The following is a 27,678-nucleotide window of genomic DNA, read 5'->3' on the forward strand; positions in this document are numbered from 1 at the left end:
TGTGTCACTGGATTCTACTTGTTCTGCCCAGGAGTACAGGCGTGAGTCACTGCGCCCAGCCCATGACATTAAAGTGGATTTATCATATAAGATCTGCTTACCCACGCTGGAGGATACAAAAAACATACGTCTCATGACTGTGAGAAACAGATTTGTGAGGGGAGCCCCTGCAACCCCAAAAAGCTTTGTAATCGCTCTTGTTTATAGGTCAGAAATTCTAGTGGAAACTACTGCCACTGAACCAGTATAATTAAATGCAATGAGGATAGCTGGATTTTGGGGTGGCAGGGGCCAAGTGGGGGCACTTAATTGACAAAGACAAAGTGTGCATAGTTACTGTAATGGGCAGCAGATCCAATGCAGCAATAAGAATAGTCTTACTTACAGAGACGTATGGCATTGATTAGTCGATCATGGTGTCCCGTGAAGAGAAATAGATGGGCAGTCTACTAAATTCTTACTTGAATTATATAAGTGGATGAATTCTAGATTGAATGCACAGAAGTCTAACCTGAATCACCAAAATAGTCCTAGCCCTTCGATCAATTCCCAGATTTGAGCCAATTTACAGACCCAGAACACTATGAATAAAGAAGGACTCCACTACAGTACACTGCCAAAAATATATACCGCTAATTTTCTGGAGCTTTCCCCAAAGAGATCTATGGCTTTAGGGGTCAATGTGCAGTAGGGAAAATGAAATAATCAAACTTCTCAGGGATTACTGTATATTGCTTCTGAACTAGCAGTGATTCCAAAAGCCTCAAAATGTCACTGCAGTTCACCTGTCAGAGTTAATAGTTTATGGTGGTCAGGTGATTAATGGAGTTTTAGTTCAGATCTGTCTCACAATGGGTCCTCTGGGTCTCTAAACTTATCCTATGGTTATTTCCCCAGTTCCAGAATGTATAATTGGAAGAAAAATACTCAGCAACTGACAGAATCCTCATACTATTTCCCCGATCTGTGGAGTGAGGACTCATGTGGTAGGAAAACCCAAGTGGAAGCCACTAGAACTGTCTTTACCTAGGAAAATAGCAAACCAAGAGCCGTATCACACTCCTGGAGAGATTGCAAGAGATCAGTAATACCATCAGTGACTTCGAATATGCAGACATCCCCATTTAACTCACCTGTTTGGCCTATGCAGAAGCCAGATGGATCTTGGAAGTCGGTAGTGGGTCATTGTAAACTAAGCCAGGTGATGACTCCAATTGCAGTGCTGTTCCAGATGTGGTTTCATTTCTTAAGCAAATTAACACATTCCCTGGAACCTAGTATGCACCTCTTGACCTTGAAAATACTTTTTTTTCTCAATAACTGTTAGTAAAGACCACCAGAAGCAATTTGCTTTCAGCTGGCAAGACCAGGAATACACCCTCACCATCCTACCTCAGGCATATTGTACATCAATTTTCCAGCCCTACATCATAGTTTAGCTCACAGGAATCATGATCACCTTTTCTACAAGACAACACACTAGTCTATTACATTGATGACATGCTAATTAGACCTAGTGAACAAGAAGTAGCAACTACTCTACACCACAGGGCTCCTCTAAGTATCCATTGGCTCCAGTTTGAAATCTCAGTATCCACTGGCTCCATGACTTTCATGCTGTTTTGTAAGGAAAAGGCTCTTCTGAAAACACTTCTGTGCTAGGTCTATGATGTATGATCTAGGAACCAACCTGCCATCGCTTATCATCATGACAGGGCTCAATAGAAAAGAAAAATTATGACAGGAATCTGAGGGTAAACCTTCAACAGAAAACCACAGTCTGTCCCTTTGGACCCAACAAGAGAAAGGGATGGTTTAAACTCAAGGTTTTTATGATGCCATGACCCTGAGTTAATGTGTGTATGTGCTTGTGTGAAGGGTGTGGGGAGAAAGCCCATTTCAGTACACACATGTTCCCCATAGGTCTTCGGTCCCTCCCCAACCTTCTCCTGATGCTCCTGTTCCTCTCATTTAGACAAGCTTACTTGGGTGCCCCTGGGACAGTGACCCCAAAGCCTCAGTGCCAAACTGTCTAAGTTCACAATTAACTGAGACCCATCTCTGCAGAGACCAGACTGCTGCCCCTAACCTAACAGCAGCTCACAGTTTCAAGCACTAGCTGTGTGCCAGCCGTGCGATTACCACGGACATACTGCTCTCCCTTTAATCCTCCAAACAACCCCAGAAGGGTCTATTACCCTTTCTGCATTTGACCAATGCAGAAAGTGAAGCCCAGCCAAGCAAGAGTCACTTGCCCAAAGTCGCACAGCTAGTAGGGAGCAGAGCCAGGAGTTGAAAGCCCCCTTTGATCTACCTCCAGAGCTGACACTATGACAGCGACACTGCCTCCCTGTGGAAACCAAAAGCAATAGGTCACTCTTCACTGCACTGGGGGAACATCTGGAGGATGAATGCTCCAGAGAAGACTATAAAAAAAAAAAAAAAAAAAAAAAAAAAAAAAAAAAAAATCACTGGCCCGTGTAAGGTCTACTGAGGGCAATCAAGAAAATCTGAATGGGGAACTAAGACAGCGAGGTATCTCAGTCCTCTGGACCCACCAGACCCAGAACCCTGTGAATAAAGGGGAGGCTGGGCCTCCTTGAGGAAGATGGCAGATAAAACCTTTCTCACTCACCTATTCCCTCACTTTCACAAGCTCTATCTTTTAAAAGTCATACATATACTTTAAAAGAGTTACAGCTTCTTTACAGCTCGCCTGTTGCAGCTTCTGCACCCTGCTGTGGATGTCCTGGGACAGGATAGTCAGGAACTGTTCCAGCACCAGCAACTCCAGAATCTGCTCCATGGAGCGCATCTCAGGCCGAAGTCACCCATGGCGAAACTCTAAGAGCAGCCTGCGGGTGTCCCGGGCACCAGCAGCCTCTTGGAAGCAGAACTCTCAGAAGCACAGGTGGGAGGCCGCCAGACTAAACCTTGAGTCGGGCGGTAGCAGCAGGAGTTCTGGCTCCAGGCGTAGGAACTTCCATAGTTTCCCTCTCACGGGAGGGGAACCCTTTCCGCTCGTGGGAACCCAGGCCAGAAGTCACCGTCAGGCTCCCAGACCACCTTGGCCCCGAAACCAGTTGTCCCCGCCGGCGAAGGCGCCCAGGGCCAGGAGAGAGGAATGATGGCTTCAGCAGGAGTCCGACATGCCCGGGTTTCAAGTTCCAGCCGGTAAGCCCAACTTTGGACCCGGCGGAGCTGTCTCCGGTAGCTTCGCCTCACTGGGCTTGGGACAGTGCAGCTCCTGCCCCCGTTTCGCTTCCACCAGGGCCTCCGGGAGGCACAAAAGCAGGCAGCTTTCTCCTGTCTGTCTTGGACCCACGCAGGACCAGGCCCCCTGTCCACACGCAGAAAGTCCTAGCACTGAAGTTTGGCGTCCACAGACCAATTTGTCAGCTTAGGACCAACGATAGGGCTGCGTTTCACGAACGACACCATTGCTTCAGGCGGCCATTGGATCAGGTCTCGCCACAACTCGCAGCTGACCAATCAGAAAAGAAAATTTGGCTCCAGGACGGGACCAGCGAGGAACCAATTGAAAGACAAGAGGCGGGGCCAGCAGGCAAACCTTAAGACCCCAGAGACTTCTGTGGCTATCGAAGGCAGAGGGTAATGGGCGGGGTCGCGAGATCGAAGCTTAGGTCTTGAAGATGGGGGATACTAAAAAGCAAATCCAAAGCCACTGTGAACTGCAGGCTGACGACCGGAGTCAAAATCTCCAGAATAGTTTATTAAAATGCGAATCCCCGGGTTCCTGTGAGATTCAATGCATCGGGTAGCGGGTGGAGCCCCGAAACACGACTTTTTAACAAGCTCTCCCTACAAATTCTCCCCACACAGCCAGGTTTAAGAATCACTGACCGTGTCATAACAGATTTAAAGGTGGTCCCCACCCGCTCCAGTTACTCCAAGGCTCAAGGAGCAGAAGCGCTCATTTCGATCACGACCCGGGGTTTACCCCACCCAACACCCTGAGACTAAGAAGCGCTTAAACAGGAAACGGGAGCCCTTCCAAAACAGCTTGAGGCTGGTCGAAGCCAGGAAGAGTCCCAGCCCCTCCCACGTCAGCATCCCTGTGGGCGCACAGCGCGGTGGGCGGCGTGTGGCCTGTCGGGAGATGTAGTCCGCAGCGCAGCCCTGCGCCTGCGCCCTGGGCAGTTGCCGGTGAGCTTGGGAGAACCGTGGGCGCTGAGGCGGTGAGTCCCCGAGCGGCCAGAGGGCGTGGCCGTTCCCTGGGGCGCGGGCGCGGGTAGCGGGGCTCCTTTCCCTGGCCGGGACCATGCCAACTGGGTGATTCCAGCTGTGCCCCGGACGGCGGGCGCGGGAAGGAGTGGTGGGCGGCGGGCCCCTATCCGGCCAGGGTCCCCGCCGCCACTCCCTGCGACCCGACCGGGCCTTCCCGGGAGTCCTTCTGGGCTGGGAGCTCCCCTTCAGGTGGCGGGACGTCGTCACCCAAGAGTGAACAGGGGCCGCGCCCGAGACACTAGCATCCGATTTTGAACCAGCTTTTAGACTTTTTAGGGACGTGTCACTCTTGCCGTTCCTCGAGTGCTCTCTACACACATCGCTTTTCTTATAGGCCCCATGAGGGTGGATTCTCTACGAGAGGGTTTGGAGAGAAATCACTGGTCCCATAGTGAAATGAACGTTTCTCTGGGGAGGGTCCATCAAAGGAAACCCGAAGGGTCAATTCCCTGGTAGACGTGGTGGATGGTTTTGGGTCAGTCAGGGAAGGGCTGGCCAGCTGTGAGGCTGGAGCAGATTAACGGATGGGTCCAGAGCCAAAAACAGCACAGTTCCTGGATGCCCTCCAGCAACGGTTAGGTGCCTAGACTCTGGGAAATAGAGGCCCCCTAGGAATGACTCCTGACAAGCAATAAACTTTAATTGAGTGCTTCCTCTGTGCTGGGCATGCTGCTGTTCGCTTCCCATGCAATTGGATCCACGCAGAACATTTTATAAAGTAGATGCTATGATTATCTTCTGTTACAAACAGAGGCACTGGGTGTCAGGGTCACACAGCTAGCAGGTTATCATACCTAAATCGATCTCCTAAAGTCAGGCTACCATCATGGTAAAGGGGGATACAAGGACAGAGTGCTGATTTGGGTTGACTGGGTAGGAAGAGAGTCATGAGTATGTTTTTTCCCCTTGAATCCCCTCCAGAGAAGAGAACAACTACAGCAGCTGTCTCAGCACATGCAGAGAGAGAGGAACCATGGCACATGGGCAGATACAGGTCTTGAGACGTGTAGAAACATGTATATGACTGTCTCTGTGACCTCAAAGACTACACCAAGAACATTTAGACCTTTTGATTGCTGGAGAATATAGATTTTGACATAATCACCATTTCCCTCTGGCATTTACCATGTGACCTTAGACAAGTTGTTCAATCCCCCTAAGCCTCAAACCTCAATTCCCTCATCTGTGTCCAGGGGATAATACTAGTACCCAGCTCCTAACCTTGGGTGAGGGTTAATTGACTAGTATATGTGGAATGCTTAGAACAGTATCTGGCACATAGCATGGACTCAATATCCCTCGTTGAGAATGCATAGCAAATTCCTAATGGCCTCCCTATTACAGTGTATTTTTCACATAGGAAATCCTCTTGGAATGCTGTGGTGGAGAGGAGTGGGGAAGGAAAGGCATGGGGTTAATGGGGGAATTACGCAGACTCGGTAAGGGCAAGAATGAGAGATGGACAATTTGCTGCCTTTGCAAACCATGGCTCTACCTAAGTTCACTTTGATTGAAGGCCATTAGGGGGTACTTAAAGCTAGATGGACTTTCAAAGTTTTATGGAAGTATTGTTAGTATTCCTTCTCCATTTCTTTTGAGATCTACATATATTCAGAAACACATGACAATTGGAATTGAACTGGGAATAGGTTAAATGCCAAGAGATCTATAAGGGTTCGTTTATTAATAAATTCAGGATCCTTAGCCTGAGACCATGGAATTCTAGAGCAGAGCTGTCCAGTAGACCTTTTTGCAATGAAGTCTATTAAGCATTTGAAATTTAGCTAATATTACTGAGAAGCTAAATTTTTGACTAAACTTAAAGTGTCACATGGGGCTGTTGGCTACCATATTTGACAGCAAGCACAATTCTAGAGGCTTTGAGATTTTATAAACTTTTGAAACTAGATGCAGAATAGGACGTGTATATGTATTTTTCTAGGAAGTGAGTCTGAAGCTCTCATCAGATTCTCAAAACCAAGAGAAAAATAATGAACTACTTTAGGTCTTTGGTAAAGAAGTTAACGGAGGTTCTTTGGTAAAAAAAAAAAAAAAAAAAAAAAAAAAAAAAGAAGTTAACGGAGGTAAGTAAGCCCTCTTGTGACCACTCCTGTTTCTCCTTTCTCATTTTTTTCTGTCCTTAGCTGTAGGTGGCTCCCTCCCACCCCAACGATTTCAGAGAGAAACGAGTTGGAATCTGAGAAGTGAGGCTCCAGATAAACTGTAAACTGCTGGAAGGGGGCGATGGCTGTGGCCCTGGGTTGTGCAATCCAGGCATCCTTGAATCAAGGCTCTGTGTTTCAAGAGTATGATACTGACTGTGAAGTTTTCCGTCAGCGCTTCAGGCAGTTCCAGTACAGAGAAGCAGCTGGGCCTCATGAAGCATTTAACAAGCTCTGGGAGCTTTGCTGTCAATGGCTGAAGCCAAAGATGCGCTCTAAGGAACAAATCCTGGAGCTGCTAGTGTTGGAGCAATTCCTAACTATCCTGCCCACAGAGATAGAGACCTGGGTGAGGGAGCACTGCCCAGAGAATAGAGAAAGAGTTGTGTCACTGATAGAAGACTTGCAGAGAGAACTTGAGATACCAGAGCAGCAGGTAAGAAAAGAATGTGGGATCTTTGTGATTGGTCCAAAGGAAGTAGCTGCGGCAGCTGGGACTAGACCACACATTTGTCTCTGTGTCATTCCCCAGCCTCAAGATTTCTCCAGAGTCCTTTTCCTTTTTCTCTTCTGCTGAACTCAGCAAATGAGTCAGTGCTTTTAACTCTATCAGACTCTTTCCCTTCTATAACAAATAGTTTGTAATGTCCACTTTCCTATGCACAAATGAAATTGATAGATAGCATAATCTACCCACATACGTCAACCCAAAGCATCAGTAAATTGCTCAATGGCCTGAAGGCCAATTCTAGCCTGTTTATCTGTACTCTGTATGTAATGGTTTTTATCTTGTTGAAAGGTCATTGAAAAAGAGAGGAAGAAGGAGAAGAATTGACAGTGAATGTGCCCCACAGTGCCTAAAATGTTTACTATTTGGCTCTTTATAAAGTTTGCCAACCCTGAATCAAGTCTAGAAGGAATAGAAAGGAAAAGAAACATAGTTTGTTACAAATTGATAGGGATTTGTACATATACATGCTGAGGCCTGACCGAACGTCATGAAGTTGTCAGATGCTTGCATCTGTGCTTACAATCATTGTGAATGGGACAGCCAGAAATTCAGACTGATAAAGCTCAAGTACTATGAACAGTTTTCCTGCTCATCATGTGATTTTCCAAAGTGGCATATGACTCTTGGTAAATCTGAACAATAAGCAGTGTAGTCTTTGCTTTTCACATTAGTGCATTCCTAGAAAATTTCATTTGTGCTGAAACTATGCAAAAAAACACAAAACAATTGTACTTATTTGACCAATAGGGTGGGGTTCTTGACAGGTTCTTTTTACTCACATGAATGTTTGAGTGGGACATTCCACACTTGGTAGGGACCTGGAACAATTCTGCATTGTAAATTATGTTCCATTAAATTCTGATAGCCACCACCTGTCAGCATATCCAAAACTCCCCATGGGGACAATGGCACTGTCTGCCATTCAGAATGACTATGTAAAGCCTCTTTTCAGAAGTGCCATGACTGAGAGAGTGCAGTATCTTTGGGAAAAGGGAGCAGGAGCTTCCAGATGGGCATCAGGGATACTCCGATCTTGTCTATGGGGGTTCTCTGCAGGAGCTGTTAGCTTCAGGGCTCCTGAACAGGAGTCTTCTGAAGTTTTCTGTCTCCCTAGGGTACTTGGGTTGGTGGTTGCCCTTCCTTTCTCTGTCTCCTTGGTTTTGTTTACTATATAAGATTTTATCTTCATGTGGTCTAGACATTTGCTGCTGAATACAGTCACTACTAGTCATGTACAGCTCTTGAGCCCTTGAAATATGGCCAATGCAAATTGAGATCTGCTGTAAGTATGAAATACACACCACATGCAGAAGACTTGGTATGAAAAAAGTAGGTGAAATATCTCACTAATAATTGTTCATATTGATTACATGTTGAAATCCTGATTGTTTGCATTGGATTAAGTAATACGTACTATTAAGATTGGCCTTAACTTTTTAAAAAATTTATTCATATGGCCACTAGAAAATTTAAAATTACATGCATGATTCTCATACAATTCTACTGGGCACTGTTGGTCTAGACTTGAGAGTGATGGTTCTGGCATTTCCCCCAGGTTGATATGCATGACATGCTCTTGGAAGAACTGGCACCAGTGGGAACAGCACACATACCACCAACCATGCACCTAGAGGCACCTGCACTCCAGGTAATGGGACCTGCCCAGGAGGCCCCAGTAGCAGAGGCATGGATCCCACAGGCAGGGCCACAAGAGCTGAACTATGGTGCTACTGGAGAATGTCAGCCCTTTCTGGACCCTGGTAAGACAAGGGTTTCTCTCCTTTTGTTTCTGTTTTGAGAGTTCAGGAATTCTCAAGGGTTGGGGTTGGGCTACAAACACCAATTACCCAATGGAAACGGACCACTCAGATAAAGAAGAGGAAAAAAATCTCTCTGGGAATAGTAGGGAACAGAGTACTTTGGATAGAACCCTGGGATTAGGAACCCTTTAAGCTAATGACCCTGATAAGGAGTCTTTTGATCAAGAATGTTACACAGGAAAACTATGGGAGTTTGGATTCTGGATAAGGACTCATTTCTCAGCCCAATTTTAATCAACAGGAACTGTGATGTCGTGGGCCCCTAGGGCCTCGGTTGCTTTCATGGCATCAGAGCCTTATTCAAACTTAATACTTTAGTAATATAGTCTCATTAGATCCTGTAAGATCAACCACTTACCACAGTCTAAAGGAAATATCTACCTCATTAAATCAGTACCTATTACAGTGTTTTTCAAACTGTAGTAAGCAGACCATTCGCAGCATGAACACCAGGGGTGTATGTTTAGCAGGCTCTGCAGGTGAGTGCTATACACACTAAAGTTTGAGAATCACTGGCCCAGACACAACAGGGGTTAGTTCTAGAGGGAGAAAGTCCAAGTGGAGAAAGGCAGCAGGATCACATAGTCCAGTTGCTCCTATATTTTATTCCCCATGGGGTTTTCTTTTTTTTTTTTTTTTTGAGACGGAGTCCTGTTCTGTTGCCCAGGCTAGAGTGCAGTGGCGCAATCTCGGCTTACTACAACCTCCACCTCCCAGGTTCAAGCGATTTTCCTACCTCAGCCTCTCAAGTAGCTGGGATCACAGGCATGCACTACCACACCCAGCTAATTTTGTATTTTTAGTAGAGACAGGGTTTCACCATGTTGGCCAGGCAGGTCTTGAACTCCTGACCTCAGGTGATCCACCTGCCTCAGCCTCTCAAAGTGCTGGGATTACAGGCATGAGCCACTGCACCCGGCTTCTCCTTTGAGGTTTTCTTACCCAGTGTTCCCTGTACCTCTTCTACCCCTCACATTAAAGCTTTGACCCAAGTGTGGCCAGAATCCTCTCCCCTGACTCCTCCAGGCACTGTTTCAACATGGTGGCATGTTCAAGAGACTGTTAAATACTGAGATCACAGAAGACACATAAGAAATGAAAATAAGAACTGTCCAAGTTATAAAATGTAAATGTCTGATCCATCCATAACTAGCTCAGTACCCAGGATTAGTAACCATGTCCCTTTCCACATCATATTAATATCATTTAGTCATTTGACCACTATCTACGAGCACCTTTGAGGAGCCAGACACCATGCCAGACCCTGGGGATTCAGTAACATACAAGGCAGAAAAGCAGCTCTGGTCATCCTGGAGATTACAGTTCAGTGGACAAATCAGATATGTCGGTAGGACTTTTTGTCCTGTATGTGACAGAAATCGGACAGTAAATTGTGTGTTGGGAGGAATAGAATGCCCGGGAGCATGGATAAGGGTCACCTAGCCAACTTTTGGCTGAGAGGGAAGTCTGGAGGAAGGAGGATCTGGGTTAAAACCTACAGGATGGATCAAAGTGAGCCTGTGGAGTGGTGTACATGGGAAGCAGAGAGGGCTGGGATCAAAAGCAACAGCATGTGCAAAGTCCTGAAGGGAGAGAGAAGACCTCCTGCTGCAGTGCAAGGGACATAGAAGAGCAGTGGGATGGGAGTGGCAATAGAAGAGGCTGGAGAGAGAAGCAAGGTCCTAGGTCATGAAGAACTTGTAGCCTCATGGAGAAGTCACACTTGATTATCAGGGAAGTGGGGAACCATTTTGAGGTTCTCCAATACCAGAGCAATACACACAAATTTGCATTTTAGGAGATTATTCTGGCTATAGTAGGAATGGGTACATACCACTGAAAGCAGGGACCCCATTTGGGAGGTTGTTGCCATCATTCAGGTGAGAGGATGTTGTTCTAAAGCAAGGGCATGTTAGTGATGATGGAGTGAAAATATAGTTCAAAAGATATTTAACAGGTGTGAAATAACAGAGCTTAGTGATTGACTGGGTGTCAGGGTGATGGAGAAGAAGGGATTAAGGATGGAATCCAGGTTTCTGGCCATTCAACTGGGTAGATGGTAATATTATTCGCTGACATGACAAACAAAAGAGGAAGATCAGATTCGACGGGTCAAGTTGAGTTTAGATTTGAACATACAGAGTATGAGGTGCTTGTGGGTCTCCAGCATATTTTTAAATAAAAGTGACAAAAGAGGAAAACTTTACAAGTATACATATTGTGGTCAAAGCAGAACTATGTAATATTGCCATTTATGTTCCAGTCTTTACATCATCTACATTTCATAGTCTATTGAGGAATTCTTAAAAAAAGTCTGTGTTTATGTGTATATGCCTGGAACAAGTAGTAAAACTTAGCTAGTAATATTTGAAGTATAACTCTTTCTGTATTTGCATTCTGTTTCCGCATGTTAATTCGCTCCTTTTGTCAACATTGCAGGTACAGATATCACATAGTAGCAATATTTATCTGGTGTCAATATTTTGCTCTCTAAAGCACATGGAAATCTAGTATATTTAACAAAGGATAGATATAATTAAAAGATAAAAATTACAAATTTGGAGGACAGGAAATTATCCTTTTCTTATGACCGTTTAAAGTGATATATTATGCTTTGGAAAATGTTGCAAGGCTTATTCTATTATTTAAAGGTTACTTAAACCTTTACTTTAAACGAAAGTATATTTGATGTATCACATGAAATACGTTCTATTGTAAACTGAATGGAAAGTACAAGATGCCAGCTGAGTGGAGAAGAAATTCAAAAGTAATGGAAGAAGTCAATTGATTTTATATTAACGTTTGGAACCTATTTCCTATCAGCAAAAAATTAGGTTGTTGAGTATATGTGAATTGTGCATATATATTTTTTTCATGTAATATAACTGAAAACACATATACACATTCATTGCAAACTAAAAGAGAACTTAAGTGAACAATATAAAGTGATCTAAGGAAGACATAAACTTTAAAACAAAATCCCTTATTTGAATTCATACTGGACACTTTGATGCCAGAGATAAGCAATAATATTAGAATGTCTGCAATCAGAAAGAAAAGCAGCAAGGAGATGCTGGTCCTAAAAACATAAAATATATCATGCTTATCTTTGAAAATATGGAGTTCAAAATTTGTATACCAAAACTGGATTGCATTTTGAGTTGTCAAAGCCTTGGGTTTTTCATTTCAATTGATGAGGTTTCATTTGGAATGTCTGTGAAATGTGAAAGATCACATCTTTTTGGTGATGAAGGATATGAGAGATGAAAATTTAAAGTAAAATATAGGACAAACAAATGCTGTCTAGAAAGCATCAGAAGATTCTTATAACTTAAACTTCCTCAGATTATTCTACTATACCAAAAAATTTACCATAAGCTAATATCTAACCCCTAACTATAGTAGTGGTGTAGTGAAGCTCTTATGAGACAGTCTTTGCTAATGGGGCTTAATGAAGCCATTGCCTGGGTATAGGATGAGGAGAACATTCAGTGAAGCACCTTCTTTGTTAATCTCCAATTGCTTTTCCCTCTTTGCATTGGATAGCTATTGAAGGGTAATTAATTATCCCCAAAACTTAGCAGCTTAAAGGAAAAAGTATTTATCATGTTACTGTTTTTGAGAGGAATTCAGGAGTGGTCTACTAGATGTTTATGGCTCAGAGTCTCTCTTGTAGTTGTGAAGATGTCAGCAGGGACTGGCAGGATGCCTCAATTCCTTGCCAAAGGAATTTCTCCATAGGTTACCTAAGTATCCTTATGATGGGGCAGCAGGCTTCCTCCAGAGCAAAGGATCCAAGAGAAAGCAAGGAGGATGACACAATGTCTTTGATTTTAAATCAACCATGCCTGGACTTAATAGCCTTTTACTTAAAAAAAAAAAAAAATCAGGCCGGGCGGGGTGGCTCAAGCCTGTAATCCCAGTACTTTGGGAGGCCGAGGCGGGTGGATCACAAAGTCAGGAGATCGAGACCATCCTGGCTAACATGGTGAAACCCCGTCTCTACTAAAAATATAAAAAACTAGCCGGGCGTGGTGGCGGCGCCTGTAGTCCCAGCTACTCGGAGGCTGAGGCAGGAGAATGGCGTAAACCCGGGAGGTGGAGCTTGCAGTGAGCCGAGATCGCGCCACTGCACTCCAGCCTGGGTGACACAGCGAGACTCTGTCTCAAAAAAAAAAAAAAAAAATCAAAAACTGATTTCCTTTTTTTTCTTCAGTTAACTTTTCCTAAGTAAAATTTCTTCACTTAATTTGGTCAAATATAATATATCTTATCATGGATCTCTTAGTTATAGCCAGAGGATGAGTTTAACATCCTGGGCAATATAGTATTGTCATTGGAAAACTAATGTTCTAGACTATGGTCTCCAAACCAGGAGACATGATTAAATTTAAGGTAACAGGCTTTGGTTTCTATCTGTAGGGCCCTCCTTTTTTTCCATTTATTTATTTTTTGAGATGGACTCTCGCTCTGTCGCCCAGGCTGGAGTGCAGTGTTGCCATCTCTGCTCACTGCAAGCTCTGCCTCCCGGGTTCAATTCTCCTACCTCAGCCTCCCGAGTAGCTGGGACTACAGGCGCCTGCCACCATGCCCGGCTAATTTTTTATATATTTAGTAGAGTTTCACCATGTTAGCCAGGATGGTCTCAATCTCCTGACCATGGCCTCCCAAAGTGCTGGGATTACAGGCATGAGCCACCGCACCCAACCTTTCCTTTTATTTTTAATTGATATGTAATAATTGTACCTATTTATGGGATACAGAGTGATATTTTGATATGTGTGTACAATGTGTAATGATCAAATGAGGGTAATTAGCATATCTATCACCTTAAACATTTATCATTTCTTTGTGTTTCTCATTCCTGTGGGAGCTAAAAAAAAGGGGGGCTCATAGAAGTGAAGTGTAGGGCCCTTCTCTTTTTACTGACCAGCAGTTAATGTTTCTTCTATTACTGTAAAACCACTCATCCAATAATAGTACTTTACAGATAGCTTACATTGAGGGTAAAGAGAAGAGCCCCCTGACAGAAGTAGGCATTAATGCCTGCTTTTTTATTGCCACTCAACTTTGACCCAGAAGCCATAGAGCCAAACTAGAAAACATTTGGATAATACAATATATGCAGGTATTGATATGATAAATTTCTAGAATTGGGATTGATTGATTAATGGGCATTTAAAACTTTAATAGATATTGTCAAATTGCCTTCTGAAATTATTGTACCAGTTTATCCTCCCACCACAATATATAGGAATGCCAAATTCTGCTCATCTTCACTTATCTTTGCTATGTAAGAGTTATAGCTGTTCTCGCTATGTTGGCCAACAGACAAGGGCAAATATATCTGTGGAAACGCTTTCAGTAAGCGTCAGTTTTATTCAGCATTCGTGGTGGTATTTTATTCAATATGTAAGAGTAGAGGATGGGAACTGATACCTAAAAGGTGAGACATGGGTCAAAAGTGAATGGGAATTGGTTTTAGCTGACTTGGACTGTGAAAATAAGGTTGAGAAATGCAAATAAACTGATAATAGTGTCCAGAAGTATCTGAATATTACTCAAGACAACAGGGGTGGGGTGGGGTGTGCTACACATATAAGAAGTGCTTTAGGTTGACATCCATGAAGAAGCTCAAGTTTGAGCACCATGTTTTCACATCCAAGGTGTGGAGACTCCTGATGCACCCAGTTTGGGGCCAAGCTTTTTGAAAGCCGGCACCAGGAATATGATGCTGGGGACAAGGAACCAAAGCAAAAGTACTCAAATCTCTGTAATTTGGTGCTGTGCAGAAAGTAGCAGCTAGACTTGAGGGCCAATATGGGAGGCCCATGAGAGGCCCATGAGACGCAGCTGCCCTTAGATCTCATGGGTACCAGATTCTGCTTCCAGGGCTACATTTAGTCCTTCAACTAGGTCATAGAGCTTCTTTTACCTAAGGAGCAGGTGTCTGGGCCTGGTTTTGAAGTGATATTTGATGAAATCTATAACCTTAAGAGTTTCAAGTTCGTGCTCTGTAAGATGAGAATAGCCATACGAACAATTCCTGTCATTCCCAAAACTGTTTTTCTGGCTTTCATATTGAAATCTCCTGGGCCTCCAGGCTTCTACCATCCTAAGTCTTTGCTACTTGCTGCTCTCCCCAGTTTCAATTCCTTCTCCCTTCTACTTGATGGCACCTTTAATCAATGAACTCCAGTTTATTTTTTCCACTAACTTAAAAATTTTTTTTGTTTAATTTGTGTGGGTACATACTAGGTGTATATATTTATGAGGTACATGAGATGTTTTAATACATTGCATGCATTGCATAATAATCACATCATGGTAAATGGGATATCTGTCTCCTCAAGTATTTATCCTTTGTGTTACGAACAATCCAATTCTACTCTTATTTTTTAAATGTATAATTTCTATTTTTTTGGGGGGGCCTGTTCCACCACATCATTCAATTATCCCACTCCTGGGTTTAAATCCAAGCATTGTTAACAAAATAGTGAGTTTATGAAACATTTTATTGGAAGTGTATTTTATATTTCTTAATCTAAAATCTATTGTTTTTTTCCCTGTGAAAATATGAAATAAAGTATTTTACACTACTTCCTAGGATTTGATATAATGTACTGAAATCTAAATTTTACTTCAGATTAATGTTAGCCAAACTAATTTGTTAATATCATTTAATGATGTCAATATTTAAATGTTTTTTTCTACATTTACATCTTTTTTTAAATAGCATTATTGAAATATAATTCACATACCATATATTGTCACCCCTTTGAAGTGTACAATTTAATGTTTTTTGGTGTATTCACAATATGTACAACTGTCACCGCAGTCAATTTTAGAATATTTTCATCACCTCAACAAGAAACCCTGTACCCTTTAGCTATCACCTCTTGGCCCCCATCTCTCCCACTCCGAAGCTACCACTAATTTACTTTCTGTCCCTGTAGATTTGCCTCTTCTGGATATTTCATATCAATGAAATCATACAATATGTGGTCTTTTATGACTAACTTCTTTCACTGAGCATATTTTCAAGGATCAACTTTGTTGTAACATGTATCAATACTTTATTCCTATTTATGGTTGAATAGTCCATTGTGATGTTATACCACATTTTGTTTATTCATTCAACAGCTGATGAACGTTTAGATTGTTTCTATAGTTTGGCTATTATGAATTATGCTGCTATAAAAATTTGAGTATGACATTTTGTATTTATATATGTTTTCATTTTTCTTGGGTATATACCTGGGAGCACAATTGCTAGGTCATATGGTAACTCTATGTTTAAACTTCTCAGGAACTTCTCAACTTTTACAAACTGGCTGTACTCTTTTACATTCCCACCAGCAGGGTACAAGCACTCTTATTTCTTCACATCCTGGGCGACATTTATTATTATTATTTGACATTTTTATTCTAGCCATCCTATGGGTATGAAATAGTGACTCATCGTGGTTTTGATTGTGGATTTGATACTCTTCTTTCTTTGAAGAGTAACAATGCTGAACATGCGTTCATGTGCTTATTGGTCATTTGTATATTTTCATAGATCTATTTAGTTCCCTTGCCCATTTTTAATTGAATTATTTGTCTTTTTATTATTGAACTGTCTGTGTTCTTTATACAGGTGACCCTTGAGCAATGTGGGGGTTAACGGTGCTGACTTACTGTGCAGCTGGAAATCCATATACATAACTTTTGTTTCCCCCACATTTAACTACTAATAGCCTACTGTTTGACTGGAAGCCTTACTGATAACATCAGTGGTCAATTAACACATATTTCATATGTTATATACTGTATTCTTACAATAAATAAGCTAGAGAAAAGAAAATGTTATTAAGAAAATCATAAGGCAGAGAATATATTTACTATCCATTATGTGGAAGTGGATCATTATAAAGGTCTTTATAGCAACACAAATGAACTAAGACAGTGTGGTACTTCCATAAGAATAGACATGTAGATCAACAAAATAGAGGAGAGTTTAGTCTCAGGGGTGGCAGAGGTGGAAGAAAATCTGCCTATAAGTGCATTTGTGTAGTTCAAACCTATGTTGTTCAATGGTCAACTGTGTATTCTAGATAAAAGTCCCTTATTAGACATATGATTTGCCGATATTTTCTCCCATTCTGTAGGCCGTCTTTTCACTTTCTTGATAGTGTTCTTTGTAGCCCAAAAGATTTTTTTAATTTTGATGAAGTCAAATGTAATTGTTTTTTCTTTTGTTGTTTGCCCTTTTGATGATTTAAGAAATCATTGCCTAATCCAAGGTTACGAACATTTTCCCCTGTGTTTTCATCTAACAGTTTTATGATTTTAGCTCTTACATCTAAGACTTTGATCTATTTTTCATTAATTTTTAATAGGGTGCAAAGTAGAGGTCCAAATAATATTTTTTTTTTCCCATGGAGACGTCCAGGTGTCTCAACATGATTTGTTGAAAAGGCTATTCTTTTTATATTGAATATCCTTGAAACCCTTGTCAAAATCAGTTGACCACAGGACAGATATATGGATTTATTGCTGGATTCTCATTTCTATTCTGTTATGTTTAGTTGGTTTATAGTATTTTCTTTGTCTTGTATTATTGATCTTCTGCCTAGATTTTCTATCTGTTAGTGCAAGGAGTTATTGAAGTGTCCAACTACTATTGTTGAATTATCTGGTTCTTGTACTATTTCTGTCAGGTTTTGTTTTACATATTTTAGTACTCAGAAATTAAGTGCATACATGATTATAATTGTTATATCTTCCTGATGGATTAATATTTTTATCATTATAAAATGATCCTGTATATCTTAGTAATGAGTTTTTTTGTTTGTTTTAATGTCTCTTTTGACTGGCTGTCTTGTGGTTGCTACTTGTATGATATATCTTTTTCCATCCCTTTACATTCAATCTATTTGTATCTTTGAATCTAAAGGATACCTCTTATACACAGTATATGGTTGGATCTTTTCAATCCAGTCAGACCTTCTCTGCTTTCTGATTAAATCATTTAATCTATTTACATTTAATTTCATTTTTGATGTGGTTAGATTTATATCTGCCATTTTGCTTTCTGTTTTCTATATGCCTCAAGTCTTTTTTGTTCCTCTATCCCTCTTTTACTGCTTTCTTTTTCATTAAGTAAATATTCCTCATGTAATATTTTACTTTAATAATTTTACTACTTTTGTTTCTTTAGTGGTTGCTCTAGGATTTACCATGTACATCTTATCATTGGTTTCAGAGTTATACTAACTTAATGCCAGTGAGATATAGAAATGTTTCTCCTATGTAGCTCTGTTCCCTTTTCCCCCTTTTTGTGATATTACTATCATATATATTACATCAAAAATGTTTTAAACCCAAGAATACATTGTTATAATTATTGCTTTATATAATTTTAAGACTCTTAAGAAGCTGAAAGAAGAAAGGAAAATATATATTATAACTTTTGTTATATTAACATTGTTTATCATTTCTGGTTTTCTTCATTTGTTCCTGTGGATTTGAATCACCAACTGGAGTCATTTCTTTAGTCCCATACACTTTGCTCTTACTCACCTCATTTCTGCTGTTATTGGGAAATATATTACATTTCTCTATGTTGTATGCCCAGCAATACACTATATACATATTTTTATACAGTTGCCTTTTACATCTTTTAACAAAAGAAAGAAGTGGTAATTTTCATTTATACTGTCTTTTCTCATTACATATTTATTTTTACTTATGCTGCTTTGTCATGTGGATTCAGATTACCATGCATTTAGATTATAAGTCAGTATTTTGTATCTAAGCCTTTGCTATTCTCTCCTATTCCAAGTTTCAATTGAAACTCCATCTTTTACTTCACAGCAGCTTTCTTTTGATCTATTACCTTCAATTTTATTTGGCCTGTTTCATATTACCCTGTAATTTCACTCTTAGCTTTGAAATCCAAATGAAAACAAAATAGTGAATTTAAATAGCACTTTTATTTGAAATTCAGCTTTTGTTTCTTAATCTTGAAAAGGAAATTTTTGTTCATGAAAAACTAAAATGAGATGTTTTAGTCCACTTCCTCTGCCTTGAATATAATGTTCTGGAATTTAAATTTTCCTTCAGATTAACATTAGTCAAAATAAATTCCTAATGTCATTTTAATAATACTAATATTTAAACATCAGCCTACATTTAGATATCAAATTAGTAATTTACAGCCTACATTTCACTGAAGACCAGTAAACTTGACCAGAGATAAAGGAGGAGAAGAAGGGGCTCAGAAAAGAGGATGTAAGCAATACCAGCTGTCAATGAGGAGAGGGGTGGTCAGACAAGGGGAGAGTGAGTGGTTAGAAACTTCACCTGGCTGTCCTTAGATTGACACTTTGAAATACTATTTTGTAGTCATTTTGGCTAATAGTCATTTTTACCTGTATGAGTCATTTGGGCTAATTTTAAAAGAATCCACTTTTAGACTTTAGCTGAAACCAACATAAATACTGCTTTTGCTAGGTTCAACCCAGTTCAATTTTCATTTAAATTCAAAAGACTCCACTGAAAATTTTCCAGTAAACACTTTAACTACTACTTTCACCTCTCTCTCTTCATTTAGCACTCAATAGCAGTGTTTTCCAGTATTAATATGGCAACACTTTATGACATTTATTTCATATTTTAGCTCTAACCTAAGCAAATCTAGTATCAAAATAGTTGCTGAAATGATTTAGTGCATTGATTTCAGCGCACAATTTATTCACTCACCTTCCATAGATTAGAGAATAGCTTTGAATTGAACACAACCTCATTTTCATTTTGCTCTTATCTTTTAAAGAAAAGACTATTGTAAGAGACTTAGGTGAAGTAATAGTAATGGAGTAGGAAGTAGATACTAAGAGGCTATGTGTCCAAGAAATCAGCCTAAATTTTGGAAAAACCTTTGATGAACCAAACTGTAATGCTTCCCATCTTTCTTCTGGCCAGGATATCCATTACCGAAACTTGACATGAACTTCTCATTGGAGAATAGAGAAGAGCCATGGGTGAAGGAATTACAGGATTCTAAAGAAATGAAACAATTACTTGATTCCAAGATAGGTAAGTAATTGTTCTTTGATATACTAGGGGAAAAAAAAAAGAAAAATTTAACCTAAATAAAGATAAAGAGTTTGGAATTCTATTTAGGAATTTCTATGTTCCTACCACTGGTTTAACATAACTCTTCATTTTCCTTCACTTTCTTTTCTCCATGGAACACAATATCATCTGCAGTTTCTATTTCTTTTCTCAGGTTTTGAGATTGGGATAGAAAATGAAGAAGATACTTCAAAACAGAAAAAAATGGAGACTATGTATCCATTTATTGTAACTTTAGAGGGGAATGCTCTCCAGGGTCCCATTTTGCAAAAAGACTATGTACAATTAGAAAATCAATGGGAACCCCCCCCAGAGGATTTACAGACAGATTTAGCAAAACTGGTAGATCAGCAGAACCCCACTCTGGGAGAGACACCTGAGAACTCCAACTTGGAAGAACCTCTCAACCCCAAACCCCATAAGAAAAAGAGTCCAGGAGAGAAACCTCACCGATGTCCTCAGTGTGGAAAATGTTTTGCTCGAAAGTCACAACTTACTGGGCATCAGAGAATTCATTCAGGAGAAGAACCTCACAAATGCCCTGAATGTGGGAAAAGATTCCTTCGTAGTTCAGATCTTTATAGACACCAACGACTTCATACAGGGGAGAGACCCTATGAATGCACTGTATGTAAAAAGCGATTCACTCGGCGGTCACATCTTATAGGGCATCAGAGAACCCATTCTGAAGAAGAAACATATAAATGTCTTGAGTGTGGGAAAAGTTTTTGTCATGGATCAAGTCTTAAAAGACATCTGAAAACTCATACAGGTGAAAAACCTCATAGATGTCATAATTGTGGGAAAAGTTTTAGTCGACTGACAGCTCTTACTTTGCACCAGAGAACGCATACTGAAGAGAGACCTTTTAAGTGTAATTATTGTGGGAAAAGTTTTAGACAGAGACCAAGCCTCGTTATTCATTTAAGAATCCACACAGGGGAGAAGCCGTACAAGTGTACTCATTGTTCTAAAAGCTTCAGACAGAGAGCTGGCCTTATTATGCACCAGGTCACTCACTTTAGAGGACTTATTTAAGAATCGCTGAAACAGGTCCTACACAACTTGACACTAACTCAAAAAAAATCTTAACCTGCAGCAGGCTGTTTGTCTTGGAAGCTTTTGTTTAAGCTTATAAGATAGACAGCTATTTTTTTTTTTTTTTTGCTAGTTTTAAAACCCATCTTCCAAGCTATATGAATTTTAGAGTATTTATCTATCCTTGTGATTTTCTTAGATTTGATTTCTTCTGTCAGCACAACTCTTCTTTTTTTAATTACAATGAAAAATTTTGTGTTCCAAGGCAACTGTATCATAGGTGTAAACATAAAGCATATAAATTATGACAATCCTTTTAGAGGTAGGGTCAATATAGTGGATAAACATGTCTATCAGATGTATTGATTATAGCAGTACTATAGTTATTCTGCTGTCATTATTAAAGATGATTATATTCATTCAAAGCTTTAGATGTGTCCCATGTGGCAAGAAAGGAGACAGTGAATTTTGTCAAACAATAAAAATGTGTCAGGAACACAAGGATGAAGGGGATGTCATTTGCCTGGTAAGAACTGGGTTATTTCTACTGAAATTTTTTATGTTTAAAGAAATTAAGATTTTAACCTTTACTTTTGAATTTTGCAAAGTTTGCTAGTCTGCTTAGTCAGCAGTCTGTGGTAATGCTGCTAAAAGCAGAGTATTAATCTGGTAATTTATTTTGTTCACAGAATAAGTAAGCTCTATGTCTGGAAGAATCCATTTGGCAGTTGAAATTATACAAGCAGGATCTAATTTAATTGTGATTGACTGAAGAACCAGGGTCTTTTGCTCTCCTTTGGTATTTCACTCTCCTTTGGTATTCAATCATGTGTCTTTCAGTGCTTTTTAAAATTTTACCCATTCTTTAATTTAGTGTCTCCATATGTGTGTGTCATAGAATACTTAGTTCTGCTAGATATTCTGCAAATATATTTGGGAATTGCTTCCTGCTGTTTCGCCTTCTTAGATTCATAGTGCACATCAGCATGTGAGAATCTCTGAGAGGTCTTCTAGAAAGGAGAGAAAAAGCACCTCTTTTGGCTCAATGTTTTCCAAACTTATTTGACCCCAAAACCTTTTTCATATACCCAATAATAAGCTACAGAACTAATAATCTGCAAATGTCTCTTGGAACACACTGCCTTAAACAGATATTTCTATAGCTATCAGTATAGTTAAGTTGCTCCCAAGCCTAGTTATCTCCAGTTGTTTTAAGGGTGTTATGAAAAATTCTTAAAATATATATGAATTTGTATAACACACACAGAGACACACACACACATATACATACATACTACTTTAAGGGGGTGAGGGTCACTAATTCAGATAATTTTTAAGTTGCCTAGTGATTCTCAATCTCTTTGAATTTTACTTATATTTACACACACACACATATGTATATACACATATCATTTTAAGAAGATGAGGATCACTAATTCAGATAATTTATAAGTTGCCCAGTGATTCTCAACCTCTTTGAATTTTACTTATAATTACATACACACACACACACACACACACACACACACACACACACACACACGCACACACGTTGCTACTTATATAAATGTTCTCATGTAATCATGGTAACAGCTCAAATTCCCAAAGCAAGGGAAGACTTCTCATTGTCAGTTAAACCTGTTAAAACATGAAAATATTCATTGAGCCTAGTTCCTTGTTATAAAATACAAGAAATAGGACATTCAAGCATTTTCCCTTTATGAAGATACTCAGTCATTCTTTCCTTAAACTACAATTAGGGAAAGTATATCTCTTCTATTCCTTTGAAGTTCTCAAAAGTGATGTAAGTACTTTGGGGGTATCTACTATGTGCCTAACTAGTCCTAGTCCTGTTCTAGGCTTAGTGGAAGCTAGTAAAGAAATGTAATTCATGGATCAGGCTCATAAAGATTTTATAATATTTTTAGTTAAACAAGAGTTGGGAAACAGGTGGAGAAAAATGCAAGAGAGTTTGTAATTAAGTGCCAATTATACCAATTGCTAGACCTAGGATGTATCTTTAATTCTTGTCATCCAGGTCCTTGTGTGATGCTGCTGTAAGTCTGGGGCTCAAACTGATATCCCAGTAGCAATAAACGTATAATATGGGAGGAGTCCGAATGTAGAGATGAAAAATACAGAATGTGATGGCTTCTCTTTTCTCTCTTGTGGAATTGCATTCAAACCAGAACAGTGCCTTAGAATGGATGTGCCCAACTGCTCTGTATTTATGCAATATTTTAATAAAGCAGAAATGTATTGCTCTTCCTGCTTCACTTGCACTAATTAATTTTTTGAACAACTTAGAGCTTCTTCCCTGAACAGTGGCAACGAGCATGGCAATTGACTCCTGTCCTCATCCCAAGTTGGAATCGCTTTTCTCTCTGCAACCATGGCACTGTGATTATGCATCATTTTTAGCATTTAATATAGTCCATTTTTGGCTAGTAGGGTTAGTTGCAATCATAATATGAGTTGTATCCTCCCTCTCATTTATATCAAGTATACTTGACTAGATTTTTACAAGTTAGAGAATGTCTAATATTCTTTTTTACAGTGCCCTATATATAAGAATTAATACATATTTGTGGCATTGAATCAAGAAACACGTGAAATAGTTCTTGGAAACAGATAACATATTTAGAACATTACATGGATAATTATACTTCTATGCCTAATTGTACTTCTGAGCATTTCAAAAAGATAAGGGCAAAATATGGTACCTACCTCCTAGCTATTATAAAGGGGAAAATACAGTACCTACCTCAAAAGTACTATGAAGATTAAATGAAATATATTTTTCTCTGGCCCTACACACTGTAAGTTTTCAATAAATATCCCCCATGTTATATTCTCATTCTTTGTAGTTTAATGATAAAAGCATTTAAAGCTATAGATTTCTTCTCTTTATGGCTTTGGACATCATAACTTTTATATGTAATGTTCTTATTAATTATTTCAAAATTGTTGTTTTCATTATAATTCCTCTTTGACTTAAGAGATGTACAACGCTGCCATTTTCCTCTTAATTTTTGGTTTTGCTACATTGTGATTAGTCTGGGCCCAGCCCCCTGCTTCTTTAATAGTCCTCTGTAACAGATGTGAAATGGATTGGTAAGAGAGCTCATCTCTTAGCCTCTCCTTAGCATTGATAATCAGTTTACTCAGTTCCCAATCCCTGAGACTTTAACCACTGGGATTGGAAGTGGTGGTAAATCTCTTTCTCCTGGAGTGATATATAGGTTAGCCTCTATCCAGCTTTTTGTGCCTTGTCAGAAAGGACTTCTCAGAGTTCTAGCAAGACCTAAGTTTACATTTCCTAAGAATTCTAAGATAGTAAAAAATACTAAAATATTGATATATTTTAAATATTTACATTTAATGAACATCTTTATCACCTAATACAAGAATATAAATGTATTAATTACTGAAGATAACTTCAAAACTCTAAAATGTGAGGTCTTTCCTGAAAATCAGACCTTACCTGTTGGCCCTAGAAGAGATCTGTTTACCTCTACTTTGAAGTGTATTCTACAGTAATTCTTCAGCCACCTCTTCTCAACTAGATTCCTTTCCTATGAAAGTAGAGGGTGAGCAGTGAAGAACTAGAGGCCCTTCATCTTAACCTGGAGTGAAAGGAAACACTTGTACTGCCTTATCTCCCGAGAAGTACAATTCATCTTGGGAAGACTAGAGTCCCTTTTCCTAAGATGTTACTTACATGCTGCTGTAACACACACACACACACCCCACACACACATGGGTATAGGGAATAGGGAAGAGAAAAAGAAGTGTGTGTGTGTGTGTGTGTGTGTGTGTGTGTGTGTGTGTGTGTGTATATGTATATATTTTAGACGAAGTTTTGCTCTGTCGCCCAGGCTGGAGTGCAGTGGCATGATCTTGGCTCACTGCAACCTCTGTCTCCTGGGTTCAAGCAGTTATCCCTCCCTCAGCCTCCCAAGTAACTGGGATTACAGGTGCCCGCCACCATGGCTGACTAATTTTTGTATTTTTAGTAGGATAGGATTTCACCATGTTGGCCAGGCTGGTCTCGAACTCCTGGGCTCAAGTGATCTGCCTGCCTCGGCCTCCCAAAGTGCTGGGATTACAGGCATGAGCCACCGTGCCCGACCAGAAGTGTACAATTCTTAACCCCAATTCCTCCATTTTCAAGCAGAGAGATGGTATAATTAACACTGAGAAGTTCTATGTTTACCAAACAAATGACCTTGACAAAGTCTCCAAGTCTTGATTTCTTTACCTGTTGTGGGAATTTTAAAGTATACCCTCAAATTATTTTCCCATAAAAAATGGAGTCTCTGTCCCCTGCCCTTGAATCTGGGCAGGCTTGAGACTGCTACTAAAGGAATAAGTGATACTCTGTTACTTCTGAGGTGGGGTCATAAAAGATGTTGTAGCTTCCATCTTGTTCAGTAGAAGCACTTGCTCTTGGATCCCATGTAGGAAGTCTGATCAATATGGAGAGGTACCTGTAGGCTGTCTGGTGGTTATTCTGAACTGAGCTTGTTCTTCAGCCACCTCGGCCATCTCATTTTGTCGTAGAAGTGGATCCTTCAGCTCTAGCAGTTGCAACCCCAAAACATTTGAGTCATCCTAGCTGAGGCCCTACATATCTTGGGTAGAGAAGAGCCATCCCCCTGTGCCCTGTCCACATTCCTAACTCACATAATTTGAAAGCATAATAATATAACTACTGTTTTACACTGTTGAACTTTGGAGTGGTTTGTTACACAGCAGTAGAGAGTGGTAATATCTTTAAAGCAGATATAACATCTGGTAAGATGAACAACTGGGAAACAGACACTAAAGCATTTAGAAAACAGACCTACAAATAGCTAATGGGTATATGCTCAACATCACTAATCATCAGGAAAATGCAAACTAAAATGACAATGAGATATCATGTCACACCTGTTAGAATGGCTGTTATCCAACAGCAACAACAAAACAAGATAACAAGTGTTGGTGAAGATGTGAGAAAAAAGAACCCTTCTATACTCTAGGTGGGAATGTGAATTGGTACAGCCATTATAGAAAACAATATTGAGATTTCTCAAAAAATTAAAAATAGAACTACTATCTGATCCATCAATACCACTTCTGCATATATATTTAATTAAAATCAGTATCCCAAAGAGATATTTACACTACCATGTTCATTTGAGCACTTTTCACAATAGCTAAGATATAAAATCAATCTTAGTGTATATAGACTGATAAATGGATGAAGAAAATGTGAGATATGTATGCAGGGATTTTGTTGTATTGTGCCTCACTTTATTGTGTTTTAAAGATACTGCGTTTTTGACAAATTGCAGATTTGTCGCAACCCAGATTTGTGGCAAAAACGTGCTCACTTTGTGTCTCTTTGTCACGTTTTGGTAATTCTCACAGTGTATCAATTTGTTTCATTATTACTATATCTGTTATGGTGATCTGTGATCAATAATCTTTAATATTAGGACTGTAATTGGGGGTGTGTATTAGTCTGTTCTCACCCTGCTATAAAGATACTACCTGAGACTGGGTAATTTGTAAACAAAAGAGGTTCAATTGACTCACAGTTCCACATGGCTGAGGAGGCCTCAGGAAACTTACAATCATGGTGGAAGAGGTAGGAGAAGCAAGCAAGTACCCTTCTTCAGAAGGCAGCAGGAGAGAGAGTGCAGAAGGCAAATGGTAGACACTTATCAAACAACCAGATCTCCTGAGAATGCCCTCATTATCACAAGAACAGCATGGGGGAAACTGCCCCCATTGTCCAATCACTTCCCACAAGGCCCCTCCCTCAACACATGGGGATTACAATTCAAGATGAGGTTTGTGTGGGGACACAGAGCCAAACCATATTATTTCACCCCTGGCCCCTCCCAAATCTCATGTCTTTTTCATATTTCAAAACAAATCATGCCTTTCCAACAGTCTCCCAAAGTCTTAACTCATTCCAGCATTAACTCCAGAGTTCAAGTCCAAAGTCTCATCTGAGACAAGGCAAGGCCCTTCTTATGCTTATGAGCCTGTAAAATCAAAAGCAAATTACTTACTTCCAAAATATAATGGGGGTATCTTGGGTATTACAGTTACATAAATGTTCCCATTTCAAGTAGGAGAAATTGGCCAAAAAAAGGGGCCCAGGCCCCATGCAAGTCTGAAACCCAGCAGGGCAGTCATTATATGTTAAGGCTCCAAAATGATCTCCTCTGACTCCATGTCTCATTATCAAAAGCATGCTGATGCAAGGGGTGGGCTCCTACAGCCTTGAGCAGCTCTGCTTCTCTGACTCTAGAGGGTACAGCTTCCATGGCTGCCTTCATGAGTTGGTATTGAATGCCTGAGGCTTTTCCAGGTGCATGGTGCAAGCTATCAGTGAATCTACATTTCTGAGGTCTGGAAGATAGTGGGCCTCTTCTCACAGCCCCACTAGGCAGTGCCCCAGTGGGGCCTCTGTGTGGGGGTTCCAATCCCATATTTCCATTCCACACTGCCCTAGTAGAGGTTTTCTATGAGGGCTTTGCCCCTGCAGCACAGTTCTGCCTGGACATCCAGGCATTTCCATACATCTTCTGAAATCTAGGCAGAAGTTCCCAAAGCTCAACTCTTGTCTTCTGTGCACCTGAAGGCCCAACACCAAGTGGAAGCCACCAAGGCTTTGGGCTTGCACCCTCTGAAGCAATGGCCCTAGCTGTACCTTAGCCCCCTTTAGCCACAGCTGGTGCTGGAGCGACTGGGACACGGGGCACCAAGTCCTGAAGTGGCACAG

The 27,678-nt window shown here is 40.3% G+C and overlaps 2 protein-coding genes across 23 annotated transcripts in view; one reads left to right on the forward strand and one right to left on the reverse strand.

Annotated features, from left to right (window-relative positions):
- The window catches only part of ZNF75D (zinc finger protein 75D), a 43,472-nt gene extending 40,064 nt beyond the window's left edge, over positions 1-3,408 (reverse strand). For 11 of the 19 annotated variants that reach the window (XR_012430174.1, XR_012430176.1, XR_012430178.1 and 8 more), the window contains exon 1: positions 1,134-3,408. The gene's annotated coding sequence lies outside the window, so the exon portion shown is untranslated. The remainder of the gene's footprint in view (positions 1-1,133) is intronic. The other 8 variants (XR_012430175.1, XR_012430177.1, XM_074029795.1 and 5 more) reach the window with 2 other exon arrangements.
- A 751-nt stretch (positions 3,409-4,159) lies between these two features.
- Positions 4,160-23,173, forward strand: ZNF449 (zinc finger protein 449). Of its 4 annotated transcripts, XM_065538327.2 has the most exons (7): positions 4,160-4,199; positions 6,393-6,846; positions 8,477-8,681; positions 19,707-19,820; positions 20,014-20,631; positions 21,324-21,423; positions 21,587-23,173. In XM_065538327.2, exons 2-6 carry the CDS (start codon positions 6,493-6,495, stop codon positions 21,377-21,379), a joined length of 1,347 nt encoding a protein of 448 aa, XP_065394399.1. In that variant the 5' UTR covers positions 4,160-4,199; positions 6,393-6,492; the 3' UTR covers positions 21,380-21,423; positions 21,587-23,173. The 4 variants fall into 4 exon arrangements, with proteins under 4 accessions (XP_065394399.1, XP_005594714.1, XP_073885887.1 ...); XM_005594657.5 differs by having other exon boundaries at positions 20,014-23,173; XM_074029786.1 differs by lacking the exons at positions 4,160-4,199; positions 6,393-6,846 and adding an exon at positions 8,120-8,250 and having other exon boundaries at positions 20,014-23,173.
- The last annotated feature ends 4,505 nt before the right edge of the window (positions 23,174-27,678 follow it).

This window comes from Macaca fascicularis, chromosome X, assembly GCF_037993035.2.
Source record: "Macaca fascicularis isolate 582-1 chromosome X, T2T-MFA8v1.1".
In the NCBI taxonomy this organism is placed as follows: domain Eukaryota; kingdom Metazoa; phylum Chordata; class Mammalia; order Primates; family Cercopithecidae; genus Macaca; species Macaca fascicularis.

Bases quoted from the DNA above. Each gene is read 5' to 3' on its own strand.
- ZNF449 (XM_005594657.5), top strand. From the start codon at position 6,493: ATGGCTGTGGCCCTGGGTTGTGCAATCCAGGCATCCTTGAATCAAGGC. The intron at 6,847-8,476 runs GTAAGAAAAGAA...CATTTCCCCCAG, and splicing joins TTGAGATACCAGAGCAGCAG to GTTGATATGCATGACATGCT. The intron at 19,821-20,013 runs GTAAGTAATTGT...TTCTTTTCTCAG, and splicing joins ATTACTTGATTCCAAGATAG to GTTTTGAGATTGGGATAGAA.